Source organism: Scylla paramamosain, chromosome 29, assembly GCF_035594125.1.
Source record: "Scylla paramamosain isolate STU-SP2022 chromosome 29, ASM3559412v1, whole genome shotgun sequence".
NCBI classification, from domain to species: domain Eukaryota; kingdom Metazoa; phylum Arthropoda; class Malacostraca; order Decapoda; family Portunidae; genus Scylla; species Scylla paramamosain.
In genome coordinates this window covers 16,754,380-16,779,379 of record NC_087179.1, presented here as the reverse complement: position 1 = coordinate 16,779,379, position 25,000 = coordinate 16,754,380, and the positions used below count along the sequence as shown (strand labels likewise).

Genomic DNA, 25,000 nt, shown 5'->3' with positions numbered 1-25,000 from the left:
AATTATGTATATTCTAAATGTTTAAGATTATAAAGTATACATGATGGGGTGCATGTAAAACTATAAAGAGGTAAGGGAGCGGTGTAAAAACAGGATTACTGCAGTACTGAGATCGGAAATACCGCAACCACCCAGATGACAACACTCACCGTTGCCGTCTGGGTGAGCTATATTTTACACTTGGTTTTATATACAGAAAATGTAAACAAAAACTCCAAATGAAAAAAAAAAAAAGAAAAATAAGAGGCTTTGTGCAAAAAAGATTACCAGATATGTGTTTCAAATTTGATATACGTGAATAATTAGTACTTAGATAGTCTATACATGGTTTAGTGGTATAAGCAGAAGTACCAACACTCCCGCGCTAATGGAGACACACGTGGCAAGATTACAGATAAGGAAATGAAAATCAACTCATCTTTTCACTGTTTCTTAATGATTTATCGAGCAGATCCTTACGGGCGAAACCTCCTATTCCCATCACAAGTAACTGAGTAAATCACCATTAATGAGGTGGGTGTAAGTGGGTAGGGTAAAGGTCAGCGGGTGCTGAGACTTGGCAACACCGCTTCTTTGTATTATTGACATCTTTGCTTCACTGTATTACTGTATTTGCTTTGAGTGTAGTTGTATATGGTAGGAGAGGGAATATCAGATTTGCGTCAAGTTTGCTCAAATAGACAAGTTTGCGCTGTATATCCTGTGTATTGATTACTGTAATATATATATTTACAATTCATTAAAACGGTTTTGAGAAATTTACGATGTAATTAATATTTGATTACTTGCGATTTGCATATCTGAATTTTTAAATGAAATGGTTTATGGGAAAGCTGCAGTTTTATTAATGATTCCTGGAATATTTAAAGAATTTTTATTTCCTTTGCACATGGACTAATTGTCAATTCTTATAGCAGTTTAATCCACATTACAACAACAACAACAACAACAACAACAACAACAACAACAACAACAACAACAACAACAACAACCGTCACCAATCATGGGCCTGAATGAGTGGATGGGTTAAGCAACACACCTCGCTACACTGGCTTATGACTTCTTGGCAGGGTTGCCGGGTTGTGGTTGCATGATTCATCGGCTTAAGTCTTGTGCCTGTTTTCTAGTCTGTGAGATAGGGGTATGAGCTAGGTAGGGGCTGAAAGGGAGCAAATCCAAATAGTTTACACTCGCCAGGAGCATAACAACTTAATGGAACACACATGCAAAGCGGTACCTGCGCAGGAAACAAGGTAACTAGGTAAAAAAAAAAAAAAAAAAAAAAAAAAAAAGTCAAAATAATAATAATAATAATAATAATAATAATAATAATAATAAGAAGAAGAAGAAGAAGACAGAAAGGCAAAAACTGGGTGAAAAAGTACGTGATGAAGGGAATACAATAAATATTCACTTTTAAAAATTTTATTTATTTATTTAATTAATTAATTTATTTATTCATTTATTTATTTTATTTTATTTGTATATTTATTTATTTATTTTTTGTGGAAACAAGTTATCAGGAAAGGAGGGTCCCAGTTCTCTAGTCTTTTATTTGTTTATTTATTTATTTTTTCAGTCGTCCTTTACGCCACGTGAAGAAAAAAACATTTATTTATTTATTTTTTATTTATTTTACTATAATTTATTTTCCTATACATCTATACATTCATGCGTTATCGTTACTTCTGACCTTCCATCCATCAACTCGGTCATAAATTAAACAGCTTCCTATAACACTTATTTTTCAAAACCTTCCTCCGTATACAGTACTTTCAGAAACACTTCCTAGCACACAGTAACCTTTCTTCGCAACTCTATACCATCTTTCGAGAAAATGTGTTCGTATGTAGCACTAACTATTCTAATTATACATACTACTCTTTCCCTATCATGGTGAAAGTCGCAGCAACAACCAAAACTAAGCACTTGCGTATTACATGCGTACATCCACACTAACTTTTTACGAAAGAAAATTAATAAATAAAATAAATAAATAAATAAATAAATAAATAAATAAAATAACTATTAATAACAAAATAAATAAGTAAATAAATAAAGAACATATAGTAAATAAATAAAGAATATATAATAAGTATGCTTTGTCATTTGCTCTTTAAATGACATTATTTTTTTATACATTCGCAAGAGAAAACAATATTTTCATGCTTGTGAAACAATTAAATAAGAAAATGAATAAAAAAAATGTTAAATTTTCTCTTTAAATACGTACCCTTGTCTTAGTTAACAAATGACCTTTTACCTCCACATACCCTTCTTTGCGAGAATGTTACTATGTAGCAGCACAAACATTATCTCCGCCCTGCCTCCTCTTCTCCACTTTTAAGATACAACACATTAAAGTACCATATGACACCGATGATGCGTCTCTCTCTCTCTCTCTCTCTCTCTCTCTCTCTCTCTCTCTCTCTCTCTCTCTCTCTCTCTCTCTCTCTCTCTCTCTCATGACAAGGTATACATACAAATCTTCCGTTTTCTTTTTAAGAGGAGAGTGAGGGAGGAGAGGGATGGGGTGGAGGGGAAGCTGTATTAAGGAAACTGGTGGTGGTAAGTGAAGGGAAAAATGGACCTATGGATATTGATGGGAAGCGTCCCCGTACCTTCCTCCATGTTCTCCCTTCCCTTTCTTACCTTTTTCCTGTCCTCTTCATTTTATTTTCCCTTTTCTTCACCTCATTTCATTTTTCCTCAATAACATTTTTTTTTTTTTTTGCCTTTGCTTACTATTATTCATTCCTTTCTACCTGTGTTCCCATGCCTTCTTTCTATCCTTTCCTTTTTTCTACCATTTTTCTATCTCTTTTTCCTTACTTTTCATCCTTTCCTGTCTGCTTCCCTTCTTTATTCAATCTCCTCTCTTTCTTGTTCTACCATTTCTCCATCTTTCCTGTCTACGTCTCTTCATTCTCCTTCACTCTTATTTTCTTTCCTTATCATCTGCACGCAAAGAAAGAAACTAAGGAAAAGAAAAAGAAATAAAGGAAGGAAAGCAAACACGGAGCGTGCCACGTGTTATACAGGTAATAAACATGTGCGTGACTCGGAAAAATCATGTTCTGTGGCTTCCTACTGGTTCGGTCTGCATGAAGCTCTGAACTGTAAAGCAACGAAAGCAAGAAGTGAAACATTTGAGTGGACAATGAACGATCTCTTGCAATATCTCAACTGGTTTGAATTCGCTGTTTTCAATCGAACTACTACCATCACTGCCACCACCACCACTACTACTGCTACTACTACTACTACTACTACTTAACTTTCTTCATTAAGTAGTAGTAGTAGTAGTAGTAATCTTTCCTGCACCATCTTTTGCCATCTCTTACTATTCTTTTCCTCCTTCATTCCATCTTCACACATATACAATAGAAGATCTTCCTTTCACTTATCCAAGAGAGAGAGAGAGAGATGGGCGGAGCGGGGCGGAGCGATCAACAAGTTCATCCTTGCCAAACATTCATCAATACTTTAACTTCAAAGCTCCCACAAGAGACACATAATAAAATCTAATAGAAATCAAAAGAGATCCTATCTACGTATGGTGGGATGAAGTATAGGTAACACTTGTTTATCTTAATTGTCACTACACTACCGAACCTCATGAAAGAAAAAGAGGGAAGAAAAAGGAAGATGGAAACACAGCAGATACAATAATCTTCCAATCCTTGCGGAGTCACTCAGAGCCCGGTGCAGTTGTATGGTAGCTACAGAGAGAGTATGATGTGTGCTGCTCTCCTCTCCCTGATCTAATAAAGCGCCACCTTTAACCTTTTGACTACCACTTAGTATACCTTTCCCTAATTACAAATCACATCTTTACTTGTACTACAGCCGCATCCAATCTCTGAACTGAGAAGAAATTGCAAAATGTATTCTTTTTCATTGATAACTTTATTGTAGATGCTTATGAAGACCACTCATTGGATCTTATACTGCTATTTGTTTCGTGTCGCAATGAAAGGGTTCGTGTTGGGAGACAATGATCACTTGGTCCTGAAGAATTCATGAATCGACTCAATTGAGATCCAAAAAATATTCAGTGATCTTGAAGTCTTCTCTTCAAGCTTTATATAAAATGATAGTGCATTTTTTTTTTCGAATACCTCATACATTTTAGTAATTTTTTTTAAAATCATCTATCTATTTACCTATCTTTACGTATGCATCCCTACCATCCGTGCCTGCTTCCTGTAATCTGACAATGCGTCTACTACCCCCACCTCTCTCCCTCGTATTCTGAGACGCTCTGAATCACCAGTCACCTCCTATATCCGTTCAACTTTGATAGCACTTTACGACACGCGAGGGACACGAAGAGAACGAAAACATGGAGCCTAGAAAACGAATTAGTGAATGGATGGGAAGATGTAAAGGTGTAAAAGAGTAAATATATATACGTGGAAAGTTATGGCTGCATTTTACGGTTAGCTAATATAACTGACTACGTTGAGTGCACTATAGTTAGCATCGCCTCCCTTAAATGAAATAACAGACAAAATAAAATAAATACGAAGACTAATACGAATAAACAAATTACTTGATACGGAAATAACAACGCATGGCACAGGCATAAATATCAGTGGAAAGTCCCTTAACTGTTGGACCAGATAAGTAATGCAACAAACAAAAGAAACGCAAGTGAGTATTGTAGTAAAACGAAAACAAAATATAAAAAAAATAAATAAATAAGTAAATAAATAAACTAATCCATCTTTAAGCCCATAAAAAAAAAAAACATCTTTACTGGCAACTGAAAACACCACGAACGTCACCTAGTGGAGGAAATTAAAGTTACTCTCAAAACACCACAACGTCCTGTGTAGTGCTGATACCACTTGTCAGAGAGAGAGAGAGAGAGAGAGAGAGAGAGAGAGAGAGAGAGAGTCAGTCGTAATGGAGAGCGTGAGAGGAAGGTTGGTGGTGATGGTTGGAATCGGATTGGTGGGAGGAATTTTAGTTATCCAAATTCTCAAAGCAGAGGGAATTTTGAGTCCCAAGAAGTCTTCCATCTCCTCCTCCGTCTTGAATAATGTTGTAGGTAAGTAGTAGTAGTAGTAGTAGTAGTAGTAGTAGTAGTAGTAATAGTCTAGGGGTACAAAAAACCTTGAACAACTGTGGTACCTTGTCTCAAAACGAAAAAGCCATATAAAGATTACCCAAAATTGAAGTGTTTTGTAGTAGTAGTAGTAGTAGTAGTAGTAGTAGTACTTGTAGTAGTAGTAGTAGTAGTAGTATTAGTAGTAATAGTAGTAGTAGTAGCAGTAGTGTTGATAGTTGTAGGGACGTTATTATTGTCGTAATTTTTATTTTCATTATTATTATTATTATTATTATTAAGAGAGAGAGAGAGAGAGAGAGAGAGAGAGAGAGAGAGAGAGAGAGAGAGAGAGAGAGAGAGAGAGAGAGAGAGAGCATCGCCTACCAGCATATAAGAATGATCGATATTATTCAGACAAATAACATATATTTCTTCACTGTTCCATAAACACACACACACACACACACACACACACACACACACACCTGTGCAAAATGATGATCCCAGCAACATGGTATTCAAGATCTTATAGGAGCTGTTCGTAAGGTTGTATTTGCCAGTCCAATTTGAATCCACAGGTGTTCGGTTGCACCCACATGACACACACACACTGATGACACACACACACACACACACTCTCTCTCTCTCTCTCTCTCTCTCTCTCTCTCTCTCTCTCTCTCTCTCTCTCTCTCTCTCTCTCTTAACAACAATAATAATAATAATAATAATAATAATAATAATAATAATAATAATAATAATAATAATAATGATCTCGGTGGCCTTTGGAGAGAGAGAGAGAGAGAGAGAGAGAGAGAGAGAGAGAGAGAGAGAGAGAGAGAGAGAGAGAGAGAGAGAGAGAGAGCAAAACATTTTTGAATACGAGATACTGTCATAACTTTCATAAATAAACTACTTAGGTCTTTTATTATGTTCTATCTTTATTTTATTTATTTTCATTTTTTTAGGGGGTGAAAAACTCGAGGTGGGAAAGAGTCCAATCCTACTTAATTTTTAAAAGCAGCGGTGGTTTAAGTCATTCCTTCGATGTTGTAGTTTCTATCAAATATATCTATCAACAGATAGATAATACACAGACAAATCTTCTTAGTTTATCACATCCTCGCACACACACACACACACACACACACACACACACACACAGAGAGAGAGAGAGAGAGAGAGAGAGAGAGAGAGAGAGAGAGAGAGAGAGAGAGAGAGAGAGAGAGAGAGAGAGAGAGAATTTTTCCACGTCTATTTTTTAGTTATTGTTTCGTTCAGTGGTGTAACTTCCATTATACATGTAGACAAATTATTATTATTATTATTATTATTATTATTATTATTATTATTATTATTATTATTACGCAGAGAGAGGAGACACCAGCGCCCTTCTAGATAACAAACAAAGGGAATGGCCAGAAGGACTGAAGGAAGAAGTGAACGCAGCAGAGGAAATGGGTGAGAAAGACGATGACACCAACATTATCACCGGGAAAGATACAAACACCTACCACAAGTTACTGCACATCCTCAAGGGAATAGCACCGCAGAAAACGGAGGCCGGCAAAGGGGAAACTGCTGCACACGAGAAAAGGTTCGTGCGCGTAAAGAGGGAGCATGTAATGAAGGACAGGCAGAGGTACTCATTTGATCACGGTGGTATAATAAACATCAGGCATCCCAGGAAAAAACTTCACCACAGAAATTTTGATCTGCTTTTCTCAGAGCTGGCGAAGGAGGAGGAGGAGGAGGAGGAAAGGGAGGCGAGAGAAATTGAATCTCGACACGATGCAAAATACAGAGAAGTCAAAGACACGAAAAATCAAACAAAAATACAAGCAGTTAATAAATCTACTTCAGATTCCCACGAACCCAAGTATATTCTTTTCAGGGCTGCCATCTTAACTGGAAGGGATGTCACCATGGTTGCCACATCGCCAGTGAAAACCAAGATGAGAGGATGGGATTTGCAAATGCCTGTTGTAATTGCATTGGTGCTTCTCCTGGGGATAAGCTTAATATCCCTGGTAAATTTGTGCTGCTGTTGCTTCCATCGCACGAAAGCTGAAGGGAAGGAGGTGAAGGATGAAAAACCAGTTCTTCTTTTATAAGTGTATAGAAAAGTTTATATTAACCAGGAATGTGATTGATTGGTTTGTCCATTGAACTACAGGGTAGAGAGAGACATCATTTTTTGTAGTAATAATAATAGTAATAATAATTATAATAATTATAATAACGTACAATGTCGATTTCTCAACACTTAAAAACTGTAGAAGATAATTATAACATACACTCGCAGGCTTATTCTGCTGATTGAAACCTATTCACTGGGTCATTCAGCACGTGCTGAGTGCCTGATTTGGACCCCCACCCTCCACCCCTCCTGATTTGAAAAAAAGAAAAGAAAAAATAAAATAAAAATATTGGAGGCTGCCATAACAACACACAAAACAGTACGTGTTCCGGAAAGGACAACGCTACCTTAATCAACCCTGGAAATTACAAAATCGCTAGATGAAAATTCTAAAACATATACTGTTCATATTCAAAAAGTTTCATCTCTCTCTCTCTCTCTCTCTCTCTCTCTCTCTCTCTCTCTCTCTCTCTCTCTCTCTCTCTCTCTCTCTCTCTCTCTATACCGATGATAAATCTTGTGTTTAAATAATATTACTTCAATGTAAGCACACATGTATGGTTTTAAATGTTATCATGGATAATCGTTTACCTTAATTTGGTGTGTATCCTTAAATGCACACCTAAGACTTCATTCTTACACGTGTCAAGAGTGTGTGTTTGTTGCAGTGCAGTGAAACGCGTCACCTGTCTGCTTTACATCAATACAGCAAAGGTGTAGTTTTTGTTAGAAAACTACGTCGCTGTTCTTATTTTATTTATTTACTTATTTATTTTTACTTAAAATAAAACAGACCTATCGCCGAATCAGTACCGGACTGGGCAGTAGTGAAAGCAGCATCAGGCAGGTCGGCAGTTTTCGCCAGTTACGTCACCAGTGATTTGCAAATAACATGAATGAAATAAATAAGTTAAATAATAATAATAATAATAATAATAATAATAATAATAATAATAATAATAATACACACTGTCATTACTGTAATCACGAAGTTCTTAGACTAAAACCTAAATAAATGTAATGACAAAACAAGATGCATTTTCCTCTTTCCTTACCTTAATTTGCAACATTTCCCACAACCAGACCCTCTGCCTGGCCTTCATTCTGCAGCTGCCGCACGAATCAACACTCATCATTATAACAGACAACACGAAGGAGGTAAAAAAGAGCTATGTATCCACACAACGAACTTCTGCAGGTGAAGACGAAGCCGAAATTAAACAGTCTTTCGATTGCTGTTTCCCCGTGTAATCTTTTTCATTCGTAACGGTGCTATTTTTAATGTTTTTGCTTTCATGGTCTCTCTCTCTCTCTCTCTCTCTCTCTCTCTCTCTCTCTCTCTCTCTCTCTCTCTCTCTCTCTCTCTCTCTCTCTCTCTCCTTTACCTTTATTTTTTTCCCATAGACTTTACGTTGTTTACTTTGTTTCATATATTTTCTTCACAGATCTGTCCTTTCTTTTCTTGTGAATTGTTTTTAAAGCTTTTGCTTTTACCTTTTGTTCTATTCATTGATATCTAGATAGTTCGAGTTGGTCCACTCTTGTGGTCTGAGTTGGTATCATGTGATCCGAGTTGGTGGCGGTCCTTTCCGAGTAAGCAATGGTCCGAATTGGGGGTGAACCGCTCCTCCTGCCTGCCTACTTTCACCTGTGCAATTTTGATTTTCGAGAGGGGCAGGGGGTGCGGGTGATGGAGGAATCCTGAATAGCATACGTGTCTATATAATTTCACTGCCACCGGCAGCTCTATATAATTATCTTTCGCAGGCCTTTATAATTCTCTTTCGCAGGTCTATATAATTCTCTTTCGCAGGAGGTCTATATAATTCCCTTTCGCAGGTCTATAATAATTCTTTTCGCAGGAGGTCTTTAATAATAATTCTTTTTCGCAGGAGTAGGCTTACTGCTCTCGGCGATGGCTGGTGGTTGGCTGCTGCTGCGATTGAAAATTACATAGACCTGCCACTGCCAGTGAAATTATATTTGTATGCACATAAAAAAGCGCCGGTATTGGCAGAAGGAAAAATCCCAACAATGTACTAACGCCGTCTACCGACAGAAGTGTGAAACAGCTACGAAAAAAAAAAAAAAAAAAAAAAAAATTATATATATATATATATATATATATATATATATATATATATATATATATATATATATATATATATATATATATATATATATATATATATATATATATATAATATATATATATATATATATTCCAAGATGGTGAACTTAAGAGGCGTTAATGAATCGCATAAGGAAAAGTTCGCACCGACTTCTAATCATACTTTCCGTACGAATTTCTTAAGTTGAGACCGTATTGCATTTTATATTGCTCGTCTTCGAGAAATACAATCAGCTAGAGCTTAAGTGGGTGGCTCTTCTTCCTGCTACCTACCTCCAACGTAACAATATTATATAAGTTAATTTTAATATTTTTAATTTGTTTCGTTTTGTCTTCAGGCTATTTTCTAATTCATGTGTCTTTTCAACGGCACCACTATATCTTTCTTGTGGTCCCTATTTCCTTTCTTCCGTGTGCGTGTTTGTGTTTCAGGGATTTCTTACTAGTCGTTTTATCTCCTTCTCTAGAATCGTGTATTGTATCGAGTTTCTACAAATAACGATGCATCCAAAGTCTGCGCCGGACAACAACAACACCACACTGCGCATCTCAGTCAGCTGGGGAGGGCCTGAGAGTAGCAAGTCAATAGTGTTATCCCACTCAACTGCCATGACTGCCCCTTACGGCTACATGGGGGGCATGATGAGTGAGTAAAACGTTCATCCTTTGTAACACGGGACGGGGAGGTGATGGAGCAATGGCGGTGATGAGTAAAGTGACATGAGACGACTGTAAATACCTAGTGGTTGGCTCGTCTGTCTATTTTTAATATTTGTGATGACTTGTTTGTGGTGAGGTTGTAGGTGTGAATATTTGCCGTGAGTTTTCTTCTTCTTCTCTCTGTGTTCTGTTGGTAGGATTTTGTTTGCATGATCTCTGAATTACTGTAAGGGGAAAGGGGCGTGTGTACGGGGGGGACCTCTCCCTTCTCCCCCTGCTCTCTTCAGGAAACATTCAACAACAAGCCAGCAGGTGTAGGACATCGCATGAAGATAAGTCACCCTGACGTCCCAGGTGTTGTTGAGATTAGGATAGCTTATGTTAGGATTGGTTGGTTATATAATAAGTATTTTGGAAAGCTGCATTTCTCATACATTAAGGCAAAACAACTTTACTGGTATATTTCGTTGTGATTTGAATGAATTTTATGTCCATTTCGGTAAACTTTTACTGTTGCACTTGTCGGTAATTGTCTAGAGTCCTTACCGGGCCTTATTACTGGTCTATTCACTTCAATTCTTTTACACATACCTTCACATGCACCTAAAACATCATTTTAAAGTGGGGGACAAATGCCCCCTTCCCTCTAGTCGGTTAGGTTAGGTTAGGTTAGGTTAGGTTAGGTTAGGGTAATTGTCTAGAGTCCTTACCGGGCCTTATTACTGGTCTATTCACTTCAATTCTTTTACACATACCTTCACATGCACCTAAAACCTAACCTAACCTAACCTAACCTAACCTAACTTAACCTAACCTAACCTAACCTAACCTAACCTAACCGACTAGAGGGAAGGGGGCATTTGTCCCCCACTTTAAAATGATGTTTTAGGTGCATGTGAAGGTATGTGTAAAAGAATTGAAGTGAATAGACCAGTAATAAGGCCCGGTAAGGACTCTAGACAATTACCCACTTGTCTTTCTATTCCGGACAAACTTTTTTTTTTTCTTTTTATTCTGGTAGTTTTCAGCTTATGAAGGAGTCCACACATTGTTTCTTTCCTGCGAATCATTAGTTTTTATTTTTATCCCCCCTTCAGAAACCAATGTTTTGCAACAAAAATGAAAAGCAGATTAATACAAAACTGACCAGAATCTACCAGAAAAAAACAGTTTCGATTTCATAAATAAGTAACGCAATAATAACACTCACTCACAATGTTCCCCACAAGAGGACAGGCTGCTGCTTGCCTGTGGCTGCCACCCGGCTGTCACCACCACCACCACTGCCTAACCCAACCTGATGAAACTAACCTAACCTTACCTACCTAGCCTATCCAAACTAATCTAACCTAACTAAATTAACTTAACTAAATGAACTTAACCTAACCAAATTAACATAAGCTAACCAAACAAGCCTAACCTAACTGGCAAAGCTAAGAAATTAATATGAAGTCATTGCCTTATTTATCTTCATAAAATCTGGTGATGCACTGGAAATAATCAGGCAACAGCCACTGCCGATGGACATCTTCCTCGGATTAATTTGGATATTTCAAATTGAGCTGCTTCTCTCTCCACAGGATGAAAGAAAATGCTATAATTGGTTAAGTTAATTCTGTATTTTTTAATTGGCCACTGGCTGCATTCTCAAACAAAAGAACCAATCACCATGACTAACTTCGTGTTTGTGCAACAGATGTGACACATGCATGCTGGGACAAATGCATCTCTCTCTCTCTCTCTCTCTCTCTCTCTCTCTCTCTCTCTCTCTCTCTCTCTCTCTCTCTCTCTCTCTCTCTCTCTCTCTCTCTCTCTCTCTCTCTCTCTCTCTCTCTCTCTCTCTCTCTCTCTCTCTCTCTCTCTCTCTCTCTCTCTCTCTCTCTCTCTCTCTTTCTGTGTGTGTGGGTGTGTGTGTGTGTGTGTGTGTGTCAGTGTGTCAAGTGTGTGTGGTTTGTTTGACATTGACCTACTTCTTGGTGTCCATAACCCTGACACACTTCCACACTTCCACACTTCCTCCCTCCCCCCCACCACCTTTCAACTTCAGGTAGCTCCAGTCCTTCCTTCCATGCTGGTCCCTATCCCTGCCTCACCCATCCTGCCCCTATCCACACGTCACCCACCCTGCCCCTATCCCCCGCCTCAGCACTCATTACGTCACCACCCACTTGACATAAATTAACATTCGTGCATATAATGGAGTTCCTGGTATCTTCAGGATAGGAACCTGGCCATTTTTTTCAGAAGCTGCCTTGTGTAAGTCACCTGCTGGCTTTTTGCTGTCTCCTTATTTTGCCATGTCCTTGTTTTCTTTTGTTTGTTAACTTGTTATACTCGTAATATCCTTTGGAGGGAAATACTGCAACATTCAGGGAAATGCATTATTGAGAACTTCATATGCTTGTCTACCTGTGTCTTGATTTTTCATATTAGTAATGCTGAGTTTGGAGATGAAACTAATGGCATCCAGTGTGAATGGTCAACAACTCTTACTCATGCTGAAAAAAAATTAAATAAGTTAAGGGATTTATATCTGAAAAATTATTGGCAAAGGCCTCTTATTCAAAAGGCAGAGGCTGGTGTACCAGTGGGACTGTGTTTGCATTGTCTCTCAGGCTGTGCCTTTCTTTCTCCCAATGAACAGCACAGTTTGTTTTCTTTCAAGGCATTTTATGCAACATTTCTGTACACTTACTTCTGTGACTAGACACTTCACTTGTTTCCTTGTGTGTTCTTCCAGTTATGTAATATCAGTTCCAGGAAAGAGGAAGGGCTTCTCTTTATACAGCATCATGATATGTGAAGGAAATAGGAAAGTTTTCATGAGCGTAATACTAGATCCAGGAAAGAGGAAGTTATTTTCCACCAGCATAATATTAATTCCGGGTTAGAGGCATATTTCCTTTTGCATCAGCATTACATCTGGGCCTGTGGGTAAAACAAAATCACCTGCTTTCATCTGGGGGAGGGGTTAGAGGATTTAATCTTTTCTTTTCCCATAGAAGCATAACCCTTTCAAGGAAATGGGTTTTGAGCAGCATACTAGGCCTTCTCTTTTCAAGTGCACAATTTTTGTTCTTGGTAAGAGGAAGGCTTTCATTAATGTAATATTAGATCCAGGAAAAGGGGAAGGTTTCCACTATTTGAATAACAACCAGGAAGGCTGGTGATCAAGGCTGGACTGCAAGGGGATGAAGACAAGGCCATGCTGGGGGTGTGATAGGGGAATGAGGGGAAGGGGAGGAAAAGTAGCACCACCACTAGGGCATGGGGGGAAGGGTAAAATATGCATGGAGGAAGAGGGAGGGGCCAGTAGAGAGGAAAAGAGGGAGGGAAGGGGAGGGGCCACAAGAGAGGAAGTGATAGACAGACAGAGAGAGAGAGAGAGAGAGAGAGAGAGAGAGAGAGAGAGAGGGAGAGGGAGGGAGGGAGGGAGGGACTGAGTGAGGGATGAATGTCATTTCTCCCCCACACACACGGACACATTAACTCGCACTCCCTCAGTCAGTCCTACCTGTTCCCACAAGGCGCCAGGAAGATCAGCCAACCAAAACGCTAACACACTCACAAACGCGTCTTCCTTGCAACGTGCCACTCACGTCACAGGACAGAAGGAAGAGGGAAAGAGAAAGCCTGCAGAAGAGAGGAGATAGAAATACCAGCCTCCTTCATTTTTGTTTTTCTTCATCACTTGTTTCTGCCTTGTGTTGCATGTTGTCGTCATCTCTGTCATCAACTCGTGTCATCAGGTTGGAGAAAAGAAAAGAGAAGACCCAGAGAAGAGAGGAGATACAACACATATAAGTCTTTCTCTCTGGTCTTCTCCAATAACTATTTGTTCCAAGTGTTGTGTGGTGCCAGAGTGTCCCATCAGCAAGAGGACCTCCACATTCAGTGCTACAAGGAAGTCCACAAAGCGTTTCAGAAGAGGCAAGGCACAGCTGCTTCACTCAGATTCTTCATTCCAAGTGGTGTGTGTTGCTGGAGTGTGTTGTCAGTGAGGTAATCTCAACATTTAGTGTCACAATACAAAACTGCCTTCATAACGTGTGAAGCTGTGCACTCTGGTGATGGAAGAATGAAGGAGGGAGAAGTGAAGATGTAATGATTCAATGCCCTCCTTCATCAGTTAGGGATAGTGAGCAAGTTCAAGGAAACTGTGATAATTCAGTGCTCTTCTCCAAGACTGAATGAACGAAAAGAAAGCTGTCTGGATTGAGAAACAAATATTATCAGTTCGTGAATGAAAAGTGTAAAGTGATTGAATAAGAAAGTGATTTGTTTAGATTTCTGAGTTTAAGAAATTGAACAAGAAAACAGAAGATTTGTTGCAGAATACATGAAATCCTGCAAGAAACTTTGTATTTAAGTAAAGAAAAAAACTGAGTCGCCAGATAAAAGAGAAAGGACTGGAAAGGCTATATTTGGAAATAAAACTTTGACCTTGACCCATAAACCTAGTGTATGTGATTCCAACAAAGAACATCCTGTTCCATACTCACCATTCTGGCCACTCCCTTTGCACTCTGCTGGCCTCATTGCCTTTAATCATCCTGTGGCTTAACACAACTAGCCGTCACTTCTGTCCCAACTTGAAATTCCATCCTTCACCACCACAGCCACTGCTTGCTTCATCTTCCAGTGCACACACACACACACACACACACACACACACACACACACACACACACACACACACACACACACACACACACACACACACACACACACACACACACACACACACACACCACCACAAACTTTACACTTAATATAACCACACCACACCACACCACACTACACCTAATCTAACCAAACCAAACTAAACTAAACCAAACCAAACCCAAACCAAACCAATCCAAACCACACCAAAATAAACCTAACCACACCAAACTAAACCTAACCAAACAAACACCATGGCCTCCTTCTCCACTGCTTCCACCTCTAATCTCACCACTGACCTTGACAATGAGCTCGATCCACTGTTCCGCTCGTTGCCATTCCTCTCGGCCGGCACACAGACCATTGGCTATCGCGTCCGCCTACGCATGCGTCATATTTTGAGGGACGTGGCTGAGCTGGCGTACGAGAGGCCTCAGTTCTTCGCCGACGTTCCCCCACCCCCTCTGCTGGTTGGTGCCAAAGGTGACTGCTGATCTTGGGGTTAAATTATCACTTCAACTTTTCCCTCTGTTTTTTGACCAACAGAGAGCAGTACTCTGTATGTATTTCTGAATTAGTGCTACTGGTTTATTTTTATTTTCTGTTTATATATTTATTTATTTTTTTTTTTTTCATGTAAGAGGGGCACTGGCCAAGGGCAACCCATCCAGAATAATTTTCATAATAAATTCTCCAGCATAACTTCACAAAATCAAACCTTATTTATCTGGGAGAAATTTTGTGTGTGGAATGTTCGTGTGGGAAGTTTACCTTGGAAAGACTTAGGGTATGCAGCTGTGGACACCTCTCCTCCATTACTGATTGGCTTGGTGCTAGATGAGCGTTACTTCCTCCTCTTGCATATTGATTCGGATGATGCATAGGTTACTACTTCTTCCTTCTCTCTTGTGTTAAGATGATGCATAGGTTAAGACCACTTCCTTCTCTTGTATTGATTAGGACAATGTATTACTTAATATTTCTTCCTTCTCTCTTGTATTAAGGTGATGCATAGGTTAATGTTTGTTAATTTTCTCTCATATCAATTAGGATGATGCACTCCTCCCTTTTTGTGTATTAAAATGATGTATAGGTTAATGAATCTTCCTTCTCTCTCATACTGATTAAGGTGATGTGTAGATTAATGTTCCCTTCTCTTCTCTCACTAGATGGCCCTCCTCCCATGCCCCCAATGCCCCCTGGGCCTCCCCCATGCACCACCATGGCCAATCCTGCACCCACCACGAGCCAAGGACCTCCTAACATGGGCGGGATGATGGCTCCTCCTCCACCCCCAGGACCGGCAGGGCCTCCTGGACCCCCTCCACCACCCCCAGGAGGCCCAGTCATGCCGGCAGACTATCCCAGTGGAGGTGAGTGTCCAGGGAATTGTAACTTTTTTCTCCTTAAGTTGTTGAATTGATTTTTTTCTCTAAAATTTTGTTGACATTGTGATATTAACTCTCTCTCTCTCTCTCTCTCTCTCTCTCTCTCTCTCTCTCTCTCTCTCTCTCTCTCTCTCTCTCTCTCTCTCTCTCTCTCTCTCTCTCTCTCTCTCTCTCTCTCTCTCTCTCTCTCTGTTTGTAGCATCTTCCCATATTCATTTCCTTCCTCCTCATCACCTTCCCTCACTCATCCTCCCAATCCCCTTATGGACTGACTCACAGCTCTGCCCCTCACCACACAGGGATGATGGGGCCAGGACCGATGGGCATGGCTCCAGGGATGGGTCCCGGCCTTGCCCCAGCAATGATGGGGCCAATGCAGCTGGCAGTGAACCCGGCCACCAATGACGCTCCACTGGAGTTCAACACTAACAAGAACAAGCCCCCCATGCCAGTGTCTTCTAGTGAGTGTTGCTTGAGGGAGAGAGAGAGATTTGATGTTCCTCCCAGTCTGATCTCTTCTATCGTCATTCTTTCTTTTGTTGCTTTCATATATACTGTGGACTCTCCTTTGTTATTATTCCTTATTATATCAGTCAATGAAGTGTGGTTTTTTTACTTTCTAAATTTTGTTAAGAAGTGAAATGGTGATAAAATAAAAAATTACTATTTATGCACTGCTCCTATGAACTCAAAAGAATATTTCATATATGCAGAATGTCTCTCCTCAGTGAAAAAAGTAATCATAACAATGATTCATCCAAGATTGGAGCATGCAGCTGTGGTGTGGTCACCAAGTGTAAAGAAACACCAGGAAATTGGAAAGGATAGTTGACACATGGAACTGTCTTAACAAGGATGTGGTGCAGGCAAAAACTGTTCATAACTTTAAGGCCAAGTTGGATGATCAAGTGGTGCTGTTGCAAAGGCTGTGCTCAAAACATCATCCAATCTGATTTAATCTTCCCTCCATCACCCTCTGCTCACCCTTCACTTTAGATAATGGAGACATGGTGGAGTCCAGCGTGCCGGAGACCATCCTGGTGGAGGAGAGGAGAGATAGGGACCGGGACAGGGACCGAGACAGGGATCGGGACCATGGGAGGGAGCGAGACAGGGACAGAGAGAGATCCCGAGGCAGAGACCGGGATCGAGACAGAGATCGAGAGAGGGACAGAGACAGGTGAGTTGTGTTGTGTGTGGAAGCAAGGTGGTGGTGGTAGTGGTGGCAGCAAAGTGTTCTGTTTTGCTCTTTTGTTTCTTTAATGTTATATAAATTAGTATAAGTAAATTATAGGAGTTGTAGGTGATTTGTGAAAGTTCAGAGTTATACAGGGTGTCCCATGAGGAAAATCACATACTCATAACAAGAAAGAAAAGGACTGATTTGTTTATGTGGAAGCAAAACAACAAGATCATTTAATTTTTCTGTTGAGATTGTTACTGACCTCTTGTTCCTCCTCCCTCCTCCACCAGGGATTCAGACAGAGACAGGGACCGAGACAGGGACCGGCCAGACCGAGACCGTGACCGTGACCGCCGCCGTGACCGCCCCAGGAAGGACAGCAGTGGCGGCGGCAGCAGTGGACGGACCAGTGAGGACAGTCTGCCTGCAGGGAATGGTGAGCTGCCCTCACTGCTGTAGTGTTACTGCAGTTATGACAGTAACACTGGAATTGTATGCTCTGATTTAATATAATATGATGATTATGTGATAATAGAATACAATAATAGTAAAACAATGTAAAAATAGAGAGGGAGAGAATGCATTATTATGAATGTTATTGGTGAATAGTGGCTTGTGCTATTGTGTTGACACAATGCTCTTGTTTGTTTGGCAACAGGCAACACAGCAGTGCAGCCTCTGGAGGCCACCAGCCAGGCCGGGTCTGGTTTTGGACCAATGGGTCCTGGCCCAGGCCCTTGGGGGCCTATGTGGGGTCCAGCTGGAGGACCAATGGGACCCTTAGGACCTATGGGACCAATGGGGGGACCAATGGGACCCATGGGAGGACCTATGGGCCCTATGGGACCCATGGGACCAATGGGGCCTATGGGTCCCCCTACTGAGGGACCACCAATGGTGAGTTGTGCAGGACTGCCTGTGGCTGGAGTAAAACATAGATGGAAATTGTGACAGAGAAGTGACTTGTGGGAAGGGTGTCACTGACTTGTGTATGATGGTAATGTTTTCTCATCAGTTATGCTTTTTACATAGATGTGTATAATATAAATTTTAAGAAAGTATTTTAAACTATTAAAAACTCTTCTATATTTCATAAAATGCAATAGGATTCCTTGTGAATGTATGTCAGCACATATTCATCTATACACGTGTACGTAGGTATATGTGAACTGATGTGACATAACTACAGTGGTGCAGGACACATGGCTACATTGTCATCTTTATTAGGCAAGTCTGTGTCATGACACTTTTGCAAGATACTGTATCTCCAGGGATGGGATGATACTATAGATGGCAGTTGACTGGTGGGAGATAATGTATGGAATTTGATCAAATGAGACAAGAGTATTCAATCAGTGCAGCGGGAAAGACAAGTACAGGGACACTAATCATTGTGACCACCTGCCCTGCACTTCTTTCCTTCAGAGTGGGGACTTCCGCATCACCTGGGGCATGTTTGGGTGGATGATGTCTCCTGAGGGCCTGACGGTGCCCATGAAGAACCCCCTACATTGCAAGACCTGTGTGCTGGTGCCTCCCAACCGCCTGGCCCCACCCCCCACCACCCGGGAGCGACCCCTTGGCTGCCGCACCATATTTGTGGGGGGACTGCCAGAGAATGTGACTGGTGAGAGTGTGTGTGTGTGTGTGTGTGTGTGTGTTTAGTGCATTACTATTCATTATAATCATCGTCATTTCCCATGATTCCAGGGTCTGTGTCTCACAATGGGTTGTCTTTTTGGACCCTACTGTTTGATTCCCTTTGTGCATTTTGATAATTTAATGAAGTGCATGATTCAGTCCACCCATCACAGCACTCTGTTGTGCATCCAATAATTAAAGTGTGACTGATACACTGCTTCTGTGCTTTTTTTTGATTACTGTGTGGCAAAGACAGAAAAGATAAAAGCTATCACACCTATTGCCTCTTAAGTGACACACCTGCCCACCCCGCCCTTAACATGGTGTGCGCCATTAGTACTCTGGGGAGTTGAAGTGAAGGGAAGAGGATAAATGACAGGATGCATGACAGATGTGAATTTTTACTTTTGTATTTAATTTTTGACAATTGTGAGATCAGTGTTTCCCATATCACAGCATATTGGGATGTAGCCACCTATCAAAGCTTCCCTTCAGGAGGATACAATATCTAAAATAGGTTAAGTGCAGTAGAGAGGGACATGAAAGATGAATAAGCCACAGAGGGCAATATGCTTCCATGCCAGTGAGTTGAAACATGAAGGAAAGGTACATAAAGAAGAGAGGAGCATCAAGACACCTCCAGACAGAGTGTGGCATGGCACAACTGAGCACAGCACACAAGTAATGCACTCCATATTGTTGTACCATCTCAACTTCTCACAGTCTTTTAAGATATTAGCCATCACTTGCAAGGAGAGTGAAAAGTGAAAGAGTTCTAGTCATTCACTGTAGTACTTATTGAGTATGGAGAGAGAAATCAAGAAGAAAATAGTGTAGGGTGAGTTCAGCAGTACTCTGTGTTGCTAGAGCACTGGATCTGTGTTTCTTTCTCTAGTTTCCACAGCAATGAGGCCATTTGTGAATAAATTCAACACTGCATTGCAGAATGGTTGATAACCTTGACTTTTTCAGCAGAATTAAAAGAATTAAACTGTCAAAAGTTATTAACAAAAAAATAAATTTCATGAAGCATTGTGTGTCTGGCTGTGTGATGTGTTTTCATTCTGTGCCCACTACTATGCTTTTCTGTAAGAGGCAGTGTCTCATTTTGCAATGATGCACCTTATGCCTAATTCCTGCATACAGGTGCCAAGCCACTGTGAAAGGAAGGAGTGTGAATGTGTCAAGGAAATTAAGCACAAAAATTATACCCTGCATGCTACTTAACTTGGAACCATGAATATGGAATGCAATACAACAATGGGGGACTCAGGGTGAACTACATGAAATTTCCATGTGGGAGTCCAAGTTGAAGTTGACACAGCTGAAAATGTATAACACTGTGTCTGAGGAAGCAAGATGTTTGTGAGAGAAGTGGAGTACAGCAGTGTATGGGAAAGGGCACTGTGAGAAAGGTGGATGTGCATTATGGGAGAGGAATACCTAACTGTTTAGTATGAACTAGTTTGTAATGATGAAACTGTATGTGGTTTTCTCTTTCCTCCACCCGTGAGACTCCATTATAAACAAATGCACTTGTCATTAATTTTTTCCTTCTTTCACATGTGAGATGCCATAAAAAAAATAATAATAAATAATAATGAATTAATAAATATATAAACAATCACAGGAGAAGACAAAAAACTTTATAAAGCACTCAACTTTTCACTGCAAATCACACAGCTTTACCATTAGTATTCTTGACACCACCACCACCACCACCACCACCACCACTACTACAAAACTTTAGCAGAAGTAATACCCAGTTATTCATTAGTACCATGGGATATGAAACCAGAAGATATGGAGTATTAAAGCAAAGAAGTGAAAGTTGAAAGTTAGTTTAAAGAATTGATGCTAACAATCTGTGAACCTGTGAAATGTGTGTGTGTGTTTGTGTGTGTGTGTGTGTGTGTGTCTGTGTGTACTTTCTACAAATACAAGGGCAGTAACAATAATAATAATAGGGTTGGTAATAAGGTCCAGTGTTTTGAGGTCAGTTTGTTGCAACACCTCTTCCTTTCTCTTGTGTGCAGCATTCCACTCGTCCTGGTAACATCCTTCCCCCCCCCCCCCACATCCTACTAATCTGGCCCCACCCTTACTTCCTTTCCCCCGTTTAACCTCTCTTTTATCCCCATTCTGTCTACCTATTTTAAACTCTACCCACACCCACTCTTATCTCTGTTTATATCCTTTTCATCAATATGTCTTTGTTTGTTATATTTTTTTATTGGTGAAATTTATCTATCTTTGTTGCCAAGCTACATAACCCGTCGTACTCTGTTTACTGTTCTCCACACATCTGTTTACCTTCTCCCTTCCTGTCAAGGCCAAACAAACAGACTTTCCCTGTCATTCAATGTGTACAGCCCCTTTGCTGCCTCCCTCTCTACTCTGTCTCCCTCCCACACAGTCACCGTCAGAGCTGTGGCTGAAGTACTCCTCACACACTCGCTCATACTCAGCAAACACACACGTACACATGCATCCCTGTAACTGAAACTTGTGTAGATGTGTGACTGAAGTGCCTACCATTCACTTGCTCATTCACAAGTGGCTGAGAAAGTTTGCACAAGAGGACGACAATCACACACTCACAAACACATACAAAAACATACACAGTGAGGAACAGGCGTACAGTCGAGTTGCTTAGCTCAAGTTGTGACGTGTTTGAGCAGCAAAGCCAGGATGCGTGAACTCAAGCACTATGTTGCAGAGGAGATCGTGCGGGACGTGTTTGAGCGGTGCGGGGAGATCACCACCATCAGACTCAGCAAGAAAAACTTCTGCCACATACGCTACGAGCTGGAGGAGTTTGTCGACAATGCAATCTTCTTGTCCGGTGAGTTAGTGGTGCAATTTTATCTTTTGTTTTATTTTCAATACTTTTTTTTTTTTATCTTTTGCTTTCCCTTTTTTTTTATGAGTGAGTTGTATATTTTCTCTTTTTTTTATCTTCTCTCCATCTATTTTTTATTCATTTTTCTATTATTTTTTTTTTTCAGCTATTTCTTAATGTTTATGATGTTGTTTGGTGAGGTTTATTTCCTTACATATGATTGTGTGTGTGTATCTATGTATGTGTGTGTTCATATGCAAAATTGACTACAAATCTACATTCTTTTTTGTCTATAATTAGTACTTATGCACTCTCTCTCTCTCCAGGTTACCGCATGAGGATCAACAACAGCACAGAGGCAGCTAACACAGGAAGACTCCATGTAGATTACGCCCAGGCCCGGGATGACCAGTGAGTAGAGGCTGAGTGAGGGTGTCATGTAAGGCAAGGGAGTGAGATGTGATGGTGAAAGAAACGTGAGTTGAAATGAGAGTACTTTATCTTGTGTATAGTTCACCTGTTGCTTTCTCCACTTGAGGGTGAGAACAGAGGAAGGCAGAATTATAAGGTCACTATTGTAGGCCTTTCTCAGCACAGTCGGTATAAGTGGGAGTGGAAAAACAGTTACAGAGAGAACACAAACTACTAAGCTTATTATTGTTTACTAATACTCACCTCCTTCACCACAACACAGATATGAGTGGGAGTGCAGACAAAGACAGCTACAGAGAGAGCAGCGGCACCGTGAGCGCATTGAGGCGGAGCGGCTGCGGCCCCCCTCCCCCCCGCCGGTGGTGCACTACTCTGAGCACGAGGCGACCCTCATAGCAGACCAGCTCAAAGGTGAGACATAGGGCTGACCTTTGCTGTAGGGGATTGCTTACTGTGTGTCCCAGCTAGTATGGTAAATTTTTCAGCCTAACAAAACTCAGGTGTCATTTTATATACTGAGAATAAAATGTAAAGTCTTCCTTCACCGTTAGACTCATGACCAATTGAATCTTTAGCATTTCCTTCCATACATTATAGCATTTCACATTATAAACCACCTTATAAGCCTGAATGTATGGTAAATGGAATAAAAACACCCACACACACACAAACACATGCACATTAACAACTCCTTCACACACCCACAGCCGACGACAGCTTCTCCAAGGCTGCCCAGATCCTCATCACCTGGCTGGAGCGCGGGGACTGCAGCAAACGCAACGCCGGCACCTTCTACAGCATGATCCAGTCCACCAACTCCCACGTGCGGCGCCTCATGACAGAGAAGGGCCAATATGAGGAGGAGCTGGCCAAGTTTCGGGAACAGACGCGTGCCAGGATGCAGGGGGTCGTAATGCAGTGTAAGTGTCTCTCCCGTCATCTCTCTCCTCTCCTCGTCACAAGCTCACCCTTACCTCCCCGTTCCTATTTTGGTTTGTTCCTTGCTAGGTGGCTGGTCATGGTTGATTGGTTGGTTAGTTGACTGGCTGGTTGGTTGGTGATTGGTTATTGGTGGTGATGATGGTTGTTGTTGCTGTTGTTGTTGTTGTTGTTATGATGGCTGGTGGTTGTGGTTGGCATCATCTATTCGTAGTTTTTTATTTGTATTGTTTAGTTTTTTGTGTGCTTATTTAGTTCTGTTTTTTTTTTTTTTTTTTTTTTTTTTTTATGGCTCTGTTGCTTCTACTATCTGCATTTTTTGAGTTTAATTTTTTTTCCCATTTTACTTTGCTTTATTTATTTATTTATTATTATTATTATTATTATTATTATTATTATTTATTTATTGATTTATTTATTCATTTATTTATTTATTTATTTATTTATTTTTTGGCTTGTTTTACTCTCTGTTTCATCATCTCTCCCTCCCCTCTGTTTAGCCCCTGGCATGTTTATAGTGTTTTTAGTACATTGTTCATTATGTATTTACCTTACATTCTCATTAGTTTTCCTCTTGTTTTGTTGTATTTTTCTCCCATCCCACTGACTGCACACTGAAAACAATGGCTAAATTTTCCATGCCATTTCTCTCTGACAATATGCACCTACTTCATTCCTTATCCTTTCTTACACCTGTAGCTCTTGCTTTCATATTAAACCTTTTCGTAGTACTTTCTCCGCATGGCACTTTCGTAGATTATAACTTTAATTTTACTTATGGTACATTTGTTTTGTTTGTTTATTTTCTCGTATCTATCATCACCATTGCCAGACCCCTTCCATAGCTCATTGTATCACCCCCACCAAGGAAGGGAGGGTCATAGGAAAGAAGGAAGGAAGGAGCACCACCAAGAGAACCAACATTGGAAACAGGCTAAGGAATGTGGTTTTGGAGAGAGAGAGAGAGAGAGAGAGAGAGAGAGAGAGAGAGAGAGAGAGAGAGAGAGAGAGAGAGAGAGAGAGATATGATTTAGCTTGCAAGAAAATGCCCATCCCAGGAAGTGATTGATTGCGAAAGGTAATGTGAGAGAGAGAGAGAGAGAGAGAGAGAGAGAGAGAGAGAGAGAGAGATGGGGACATGGGAACAAAGCAGGACAATTGTGACTGAAGATGAACTGTTCTGAGCAGGTATAGATGGTGAGTTTGTATATTCACATCAATGTCATCACCACCATCACCACCACCACTACTGTTATCATCATCATCTTGGACGCTTGAGAGGGCCGGGCCTGACCAACCCTCTTTGTATAATCACTTGTTTGCTGTACAGTACTGCCTCTTGTCATTAATTTTAAGCAAGCTTTTTCCAGCTTTCGTGCAGGGAGCCTTCTGAGTCCGTAAGTATCCCCTTTCCCCACCACGACCATTACTATTACCATTTGCTTCCCTGTTATAAGTCCCTCGTCCCTTCCCTACATCCCTCCATCCCTTATGCTAATCACAAGCTGATGCTACTGTATGTTATGTTTATCTTGGGAGGGTTGTTCAGATATTCACTGCATAGGAAGAGAATTCAGGCATAGATCACTTCCCATTGATAATATTTATGATTCACAGAGGTTCACTTTTCTTTCTTTTGCTTGTGAAGGAGTCATGATTCAGAAAGGCTCTTAATGTGTAGATGATCTCATTGCTTGGGAAATTAGATCTCACTGACTTGAAAGGTGTATTTCTGACTACAGAGGCATTACTTTTCTGTTTTGGTTGTCGTTTGTATTGCCATCTGGGCAGGCTGTTTTAATTGGTTACTGGTAGTCAGTCAAGTACACTAGGTTCCTCTTGTGGGCCGTGAAGTGTTCAGGAATACACGCATGTCAGTGCTTGAGTCCCCTGCCAGATGGTGCAGCTGAACCTTATTGATGTGCAGTC

General features: G+C 40.5%; 1 protein-coding gene and 1 long non-coding RNA gene across 3 annotated transcripts in view; both read left to right on the top strand.

Moving 5' to 3' along the window:
• The first annotated feature begins 4,839 nt into the window (after positions 1-4,839).
• On the top strand, positions 4,840-7,480 carry LOC135115434 (uncharacterized). Its single transcript, XR_010275994.1, has 3 exons — positions 4,840-5,056; positions 6,425-6,650; positions 6,948-7,480. It is a non-coding gene; the product is annotated as an uncharacterized LOC135115434 (long non-coding RNA).
• A 2,295-nt stretch (positions 7,481-9,775) lies between these two features.
• LOC135115431 (ecto-NOX disulfide-thiol exchanger 2-like) overlaps positions 9,776-25,000 on the top strand; it is a 24,799-nt gene continuing 9,574 nt past the window's right edge. The window contains exons 1-11 of one of the 2 annotated variants that reach the window (XM_064032219.1): positions 9,776-9,970; positions 15,816-16,019; positions 16,334-16,495; positions 17,031-17,214; positions 17,508-17,653; positions 17,876-18,114; positions 18,643-18,844; positions 21,578-21,703; positions 22,027-22,111; positions 22,395-22,543; positions 22,840-23,052. In XM_064032219.1, the coding sequence (XP_063888289.1) occupies positions 9,826-9,970; positions 15,816-16,019; positions 16,334-16,495; positions 17,031-17,214; positions 17,508-17,653; positions 17,876-18,114; positions 18,643-18,844; positions 21,578-21,703; positions 22,027-22,111; positions 22,395-22,543; positions 22,840-23,052 (1,855 nt within the window). In that variant the 5' untranslated portion in view covers positions 9,776-9,825. Of the gene's footprint in view, positions 9,971-13,739; positions 15,130-15,815; positions 16,020-16,333; positions 16,496-17,030; positions 17,215-17,507; positions 17,654-17,875; positions 18,115-18,642; positions 18,845-21,577; positions 21,704-22,026; positions 22,112-22,394; positions 22,544-22,839; positions 23,053-25,000 lie in introns of those variants that run through there. The other variant, XM_064032218.1, reaches the window with a different exon arrangement.